Below are 8143 nucleotides of genomic sequence, written 5' to 3'. Positions count from 1 at the left end.
ACTTGTAAGTTTTTAAATGTAAAAGTGGTTTACATTTAAAAATCATCCGCAAAAGCAATAATTTTAATACGTATAACACCATTCTACATAAATATATGCCTGTAATTATGAGATAAAGATTGTACAGATTTCTTATATTTTTAATCGGTCGAAGTCTTGTTCGAAAATCAAGATGTTGTAATTTTAACTCCCTATAAATTAATATTTTTCAATTACTGACATTCAGTTCTTATATCAGTATTTGCATTATATATTCAGGTTTCAGAAAAACGCACACTTTTGAAAAATAAACAGCAGTTAAAGAATTATACGCTACAAGTTTTAACTTACGTGTACTTGGCTATGTTCACGTAATTTGCGTAAGAAGATACGTGTAGAAATTTGTCATTAGCAAAAGTGATGACGTAATGCACATATATCTGGTGCTACAAGTACACGTATGCGTACAGGTTGGTTTGCTAAACCTCTCTAATATGGTGGATGTTGGTGAACAAATCGGAAATAATCCTAACAAAAGTCAAATTAATCATTTGATTGTTCTGGACTTTATATGCTTCAAGAGTAGAAACGACAATATTAATTTTTATCTATTGTTTATCGTATGTATCTATCATACAATGCACATGTCGTATTTTTTATCAACGGGTGATGCATTACCAGGGTAAATAGGGTTCTCGCTCTCCAATCTAATTAAAACAGATGTTAGGTCTGCTAGCATACTCGCTACACTAACATCTAACAACATCCCAAGAGGGTCACGTCAGAGGTTCAATTTATCATTCAATCAAATCGTCACTGCAAAATCATCGTATATTTGTTGAAGGGAATAAGTCTAGAGTTGTTTAGAATTTGACATCTGACGTGACCCTTTATGGGATGTTGTTAGATGTTACATTGTAGTGTAGCGAGAATGCGAGCGTATGTAACATTTATTTTTAATTAGAGTTTAGACTGCTTGCTCTCTTACATGTATATGTCTATTAGTTTATATTTTCTTTAATCGGAATGACAAATATGTATAACTTTTAAAATTGGATTGAGATTTGTATGTTTTGTCCGCCATGCGGTCCCAGTTAGTTCCATAATGGAAATATAACGTATTGATAAAGCATGCATGAGTTCAAATGATCTTGGCATTTCAAATTTTTTAACACTGAAAATAGTTGCCTACAGGGAGCAGTGGTTAGAGCATCTGCTCTAGAGTAACAGAATAAGGAGCTGACACATTAAAATTTAAAAATAAAAAAGTGAAAAAAATGGGCAGGTTGGGACCACTCGCCAAAATGGATATAATTTTATAGCGAGCGCAGCGAGCGTCGCAAAGCAACGCTCGTAACTGCGAGCTCTAACGACAACGCCTGGGCGAGAGAAAATTCCGGACTACCGCACATTCATTCTTTAAAATTTTTTGCTGCAGTAATTTTGACCCACAATGCATCACTTAGCAAAGCTGCGTTCTTGTGAGAATGACAACAAATGTTCAACAAAAAGTTTACGCGCATTGATTAAATGGATACATATTGAAGATAAATAGTAAACGTAACTTTTTTCATTAACTTTCAGCACTGTTCAGTTTTTTCTTGGTATTTGTAACTTACATACGACGTCATCACTCTCTACCATCGGCTCATACATTGCGTTTGTTTTAATTCATTATAGTTCAATTTCTATGCTTATGTCTTAGTTTTGAGATAGATATTTACTAAATCAATCCAGAACTATTAATTAAATTTGAAACTATTCTGCAAAAGTCATGTTTTATACGTTTCGTAAAAAAGAATCTTGACATGAACCCATTGTAGAGGTGTCTGAGAAAGGAACGAACGACAACTCTGCATGGGAGATTGACAACGTCATGTGACGTCAGAGTCTAGACGCACCAACTGTCACGTGCGGTTTGACGAGCTCGATCTAAATTTTAAAAAACAATAGAAGAGTTTGCAGGTCGCTCTAGCGGTCGCACCGTCAACATATTAGTCTAAAACTTTTTTTTAAAATTTTGGCTATCAATATCTGAGGAAAATGTTTGAAGATATGCCATAATGGGCAGTTTCGTATTCGTATGTCACAACACCAAGAAATTACATAAAACTGTATTAATGCATTATTTATCTCTTTTGATAACCTTCAAACTTACAATAACAAGATCCAAAAATGTAAAACTTTCAAAACTGCTTCGACTATTCTGTCAACCTTTCTAAATCGAAGCATGTCACTCCTTCCGGCCTCCAATCTTTTTAAAGCGCACTTAAATGCATGATAATGAAAATGTCTTTAACATGCCAAATTCACATTTGTACTTCTTACAAATCATTTAAAAAGATTTCTAAAAATCTAGAAAGTAAACACGCATAATGTTTTCATTTTTGATCCTTTGAAATCGAAAATGGCGGCGCTGTTTGTTACAGGCTTGCTGATTGGTTGAAAATTATCAGGTAAAATTAGAATATGATGGCGCACTGCGTATTTCCGTAAAAGTCAGGCCCTCGTGACCCTTTTGAGGTGTTAAAATGTTTTGCCATTTACTTAACAGTTGTGTTTCAGACGGACTTGAGATGAAAAAATGATGCCTTAATACGTAGAATATTTCATAATTAACATCACGGAAAAAAACATTATGTACAGAATTGGTTTTGTATTTAGAGATTAATTGAGTAAATTACATAAATCTGTTTTATGCCTTCTAGACATTTTGTGTGCAAAAGTTTAGCAGAAAAAAGTTTAAGGTAAGTTTACAAAATGTTGTTAAGTCTATCAAAACATAGATAGTATTTCACATTGTATTTTTTCATTCGTTGATGAGAGTTGTCTTTTCCTTAATTGTGATTTTGATGGTGGATCCAGGATTATTGGAGTCAAACGCGGACCCAGGGCCCGGACGCCCCCCCCCCTCCCCCCCCCCCGGGTTGAATAATTAAAAAAAACTTTTTGTGCTAAAATCAAGTGAAAAACACTTCTTACTGGAGAATTATTTATCAGTTGTAATAGGGACCTATATACTATAAATTAGTAAAATGAATTGTTTCTCGAGGAGATCGACTATGTAAAGTATAGATCGATGTACTTCTAACGTATAGATAAAACTCATATTTTGATAACATGTAAAAAAAAAAAACAAATTAGCCCCCCCCCCGATATACTACGAGCCTGAAAATAATGGGGTTTATTTTGTCCTGGGAATATAAGGGTTTTTAATTCTTATTGCAAAATTCTAAAAGCTATATGGGATTTCAAGAATATTTCCAAAATTTTGAAAGGTGGTTTAAAAGAGGAATATTATTCTCTTTACAAAAGTAGACCAACTAGGGTAGCTTTCGCCGACATCCACCTTTACTTTGTATGTGTGTGTGGGGTGTGGGGTGGGGTGGGGGGTGAAGGGGTGTTTCATAAATGTATCACGTTTATAAATAATTACGTTTAAATCAATCAATCAATCAATCAACAGAATAAAAGAAAATGTATAGAAATGTTCGAAAATACAAATTTAATTTGGGTTAATTTGCTATTGCATGGGAAACAATACTACAAGGTTAAATTTATCGGACACCCAAAGTAGTGCGGAGGAGATATTTTTTAAAAACTACAGACGGACATATGGACAATTAGTACAGACCGAAATTAATATCCTCCACTTTCAGCGGGGAACAAAAAATCACCTTATCGCCTTTCCTTTTCAAGAATTCCTTATTAGGCTTTAAGATCGACCCACCAATCCCACCCCCACCATTAAAACACACACACACACATGCACCCTGCCACCTTCTCACAAAATGAAATTGCTTTTAACCCCCCCCCCCCCCCCCCACACACACACAAGATAACAGGAAGAAAATGAATTTTTTCCTGTCTGCCTGATTTATATTTTAAGTCCTGTATCATTTTATTGATTTGATGGTTTAGTCATAAATCATCTAGAGACCTATGTTAAGATATAATCGCTTAATTATCCCCTCCATTTTTTTTGTTTAGGTCTTTTTACTCTTTTACGTGTATACGATTATTAAGTGTTTTTTGTAGGTACAGGTGTACGGAAACCAGGTGTACTCAGTAGAATGTCAGGGGTCAGTGCCATTGCACTAGTACAGGGCGCAAGCCGCGGAATCGGACTTCAGTTCTGCAAAACCTTGTTGCTGCGCAACTCTGCAACAACAGTGGTAGCAACATGTCGAGACCCAAACTCATCAAGTGAGCTGGCTCAACTGAAGGGCAACAATGATCGCCTCCATATTTGCAAGTTGGATGTCACGAAGGAAAATGATATTTCGGACGTTTCTAAATATGTAACAGAAAAGTTTGGTAAATTAGATTTGCTTATCAACTGTGCAGGGATGTTGCATCCGAGCGGAAAAGGGGAGACAAGTCTTAAGAGTGTTGATGGACAGGTATAATTTACCATTTATTGTTTTGTTGCTTACAGATTGATATCTGCCTGCAATTAACATACTTTATAGTGTAATCCTCTCTTTTTTTTTCAAAGTCTATAAGAATATTTTTTTCAAAGAATCAAATTTTAAAGATCTGGGTCATATTAAAAGTGAACAGGTACAACAGAACAACGGACGAAACAATGGAGGCCTGGGTTATTATGTTCCCCAAACGGAGTTTGGGAACATATTGTTTTTACTCTGTTTCTTATTATTATTATTTTCCCCCAAAACGGAGTTTGGGAACATTTTGTTTTTACTCGGTTTCTTATTAAGGTTTGGCTTCACGGAAGACCTTATAGTTATTGCTCTGTTTCTTATTATTATTATTATTATTATTTTTCTGACACGATTTCTGGACAACTACTGGATAGAATTACATGAAATTTTCAGGAAAGATGTGTTGTAAGATACTCTTGAAAGTTCCAAGACAGTTTTTGGAAATTCCTCTCTGGTGCCAAGTTTTGGACCATTTTCCTGATTTTAAAATGACATTTTGTCTACGATTAAACTCAAAAACGGTAAAAGATATCAATGTGAAACTTTCAGAGTTTATAGATGATGATCAATACTTTCCAGGACGCAACTTTTCGTTCGTCGTCAGTACTTCCTGTCGCTACCGGAAGCCAATTCAAAAAGTCCAAATTTTCAACTTTCTTTGTTTTTCAATATTTTTCATTTATTTTTGGAATATTAATAGAGACACTTCTATTGATGCTTACTATATAAGTTGTTTTAATATTGGTTAATCTGAACTCTAGATATTAATATTTGAAAATCTGAAGCGGGCCCAAGATGGCGGCTGTCTCTGTCAACTCCGACATTTCGCGAGTAGGGGCTTATGGAGGCAGCTGAACGTTTGATTAAACCATTCTGACATAAGGATACATGAAATGCAAAAAACTACTTGGACTCTCACGTAGTAGAATGTTGCAATTCAGTGTCAATCTTAAAAAAACTTAATTTACGTCTCACTGCTTTAGTGTTACTGGGCTAGATACGATATGTAATGTGTACAATGTGTTAAATATACTTTCCTAATGCCGAAATAAAATAAAAGTGATAAGAATGTTTTATTTAATTAATTTCATTAAAAGCTATTGCACCTCTTTAATAAATCAGTACAAAGAAAAGGTGCGAATATTTATGCGTGGCGTTTGACACGAAATTATGAATAGTGTCCCGACTTTTATGATTCTTAGACAGGTGTACTGTTGCAAAAGTATACACAAGTATATTTAAAGCAGTATTCCCAATAGCTAAATGGTTCGCGCGTTGGGGAGAAAAGAGAAAAAAATGCGCATTCACGTTGGCGACCTGGATTCTCCCCCTCCTTGTGATCAAAATTTGAATCACTTTTTAGTTCGATTTTACAAGTTTTTTTTTCCTGAATCTGACGGAAGACCTCTCGTTGCTCGCAACGAGATCGTATCTAGTTATTATTAAGGTCTTCCGTCTTCACGGAAGACCTTATAGTGATTCTATTGTTAGGTCACCTGAGTAAACTCAGGTGACCTATTGCTATCCGTTTTCGTCCGTCGTGTGCGTCGTGCGTCGTGCTCGTGCGTTGTGCGTTAACATTTGAACATTTTCAGCTTCTTCTCTGCAACCACTGAACCAATTTCAACCAAATTTGGCACAAAGCATCTATGGGTGAAGGGGAACAAAAATTGTGAATTTCATGATCCCTGCCCCCCAGGGGCCTGAGGGGTGGGGCCAAAACCACTAAAATTAATGCAATCTTTAAAAATCTTCTTCTTTACTCCTGGGCATCAAGCAGTCAAACTGTTTGCATGAATGTAATCAGCAATGAGTCCTCTACCAAAATTGTGAAATTCATGGCCCTGGGGTCAGGGGTTCTAGTGCTAGGGCGGGGCTAAATAAGTAGGTAGTGAAAATGCATTATTTCTTTGAAAATCTTCTTCTCTGCTCCTGGGTATTAAATAAACTAACTAAGTACATAGTTATGATGAGCAAGAGTGCCTCTACCAAAATTGTGAATTTTATGGCCCCAGGGTCAGGGGTTCTGGTGTTAGGGTGGGGCTCTATTGATTATATAGTGAAAATACATGAATTCTTTGGAAATCTTCTTCTCTGCTCCTGGGTATTAAATAAACTAACTAAGTATATAATTATGATGAGCAAGAGTGCCTCTACCAAAATTGTGAATTTTATGGCCCCAGGGTCAGGGGTTCTGGTGTTAGGGTGGGGCTCTATTGATTATATAGTGAAAATACATGAATTCTTTGAAAATCTTCTTCTCTGCTCCTGGGTATTAAATAAACTAACTAAGTGCCTAGTTATGGTGAGCAAGAGTGCCTCTACCAAAATTGTGAATTTTATGGCCCCAGGATTAGGGGTTCTGGTATTAGGGGGGGGGGCTCTATTGATTATATAGTGAAAATACATGAATTCTTTGAAAATCTTCTCTGCTCCTGGGTATTTAATTAAACTAAGTGCATAGTTATGATGAGCAAGAGTACCTCTACCAAAATTGTGAATTTTATGGCCCCAGGGTCAGGGGTTCTAGTGCTAGGGGGGGGGGGGGGTCAAAAGATATGGAGTTAAAATACATGAATTCAAAATCTTCTTCTGTGCTCCTGGGTATTAAATAAACTAACTAAGTGCATAGTTATGATGAACAAGAGTGCCTCAACCAAAATTGTGAATTTTATGGCCCCAGGTAGGGGTTCTGGTGTTAGGGTGGGGCTCTATTGATTATATAGTGAAAATACAGGAATTCTTTGAAAATCTTCTTCATTGCTCCTGGGTATTAAATAAACGAACTAAGTGCATAATAATGATGAGCAAGAGTGCCTCTACCAAAATTATGAATTTTATGGCCCCAGGGTCAGGGGTTTTGGTGTTAGTGCAGGGCTCTATAGATTATATAGTGAAAATTCATTAAATCTTTAAAAAATTTCTTCTCAGCTCTAGGGTATTAAGCAGATGAACTACCTATATAGTTATTATCTACAAGGGCCCTAATCTTCCAGAATTGTGAATTTCAAGGCCCCAGGGTCAGGGGTAATATGGGGGGGTGTACTTATATACTGAAAATGAATGAATGGTTTGAAATCTGCTCCTTGGTATTAATCAAATATCAAGGCCTAAGGGTCAGGGGTTCATGTGTAGTAGGGGCACTACTGATTATTGCTGAATATAACTGATTAGTTGAAATGCATTTTTTGTTCCCCTACCTTGTGTATGGGTATTGAGTAAACAAACTAAGCAACTGCTAAGTGTATTGTTATGATGAATTAAATTTAATCACTGGAAAGTTGTTGCATAATGCTCAGGTGACCTATAAGGCCCATGGGCCTCTTGTTTCTTATTAAGGTCTTCCGTCTTCACGGAAGACCTTATAGTGATTCTACTGTTTCTTATTATTATTCTTATTAGGGTCTTCCGTCTCCAACGGAAGACCCTTCTATTATTGTATTGTTTCTTTTTCACTTTTATTATTATTATTATTATTATTATTCCACTTTTTCTTTTTCAATTTTTGTGCAGACGATATCTCAAAAACGGTTTGATATATTTTAATGAAATTTTCAGTGATAATATGTTTTGATCTGAAGATGATCCTTTTTTGTTCAAATCTTAAAAATTAACTTCCGGTGGAAGTTTGCCCCTTTTTAAACGAATTTTTAGTGACCATTTTGTCGACACAAAAACTCAAAAACGACAAAAGCTAGAATGTTGTCATTTTCAGGGCT

At 35.8% G+C, this 8143-nt stretch overlaps 1 protein-coding gene across 1 annotated transcript; it reads left to right on the top strand.

The window, feature by feature from the left end:
- Positions 1-2386: 2386 nt before the first annotated feature.
- On the top strand, positions 2387-4382 carry LOC134248702 (uncharacterized; the record flags this gene model as incomplete). The annotated part of the gene is made up of 2 exons (XM_062731106.1): positions 2387-2420; positions 4018-4382. Coding segments are annotated over exons 1-2 (399 nt in total), but the record flags the coding sequence as incomplete, so codon positions are not given.
- Positions 4383-8143: the final 3761 nt, after the last annotated feature.

Source organism: Saccostrea cucullata, unplaced genomic scaffold (assembly GCF_032062105.1).
Source record: "Saccostrea cucullata isolate Sc308-1 unplaced genomic scaffold, CSIRO_AGI_Scuc_v1 ctg19423, whole genome shotgun sequence".
Lineage (NCBI taxonomy): Eukaryota > Metazoa > Mollusca > Bivalvia > Ostreida > Ostreidae > Saccostrea > Saccostrea cuccullata.
Note: the sequence above shows the minus strand (reverse complement) of the source record. Positions and strands in the feature narration are given on the sequence as shown.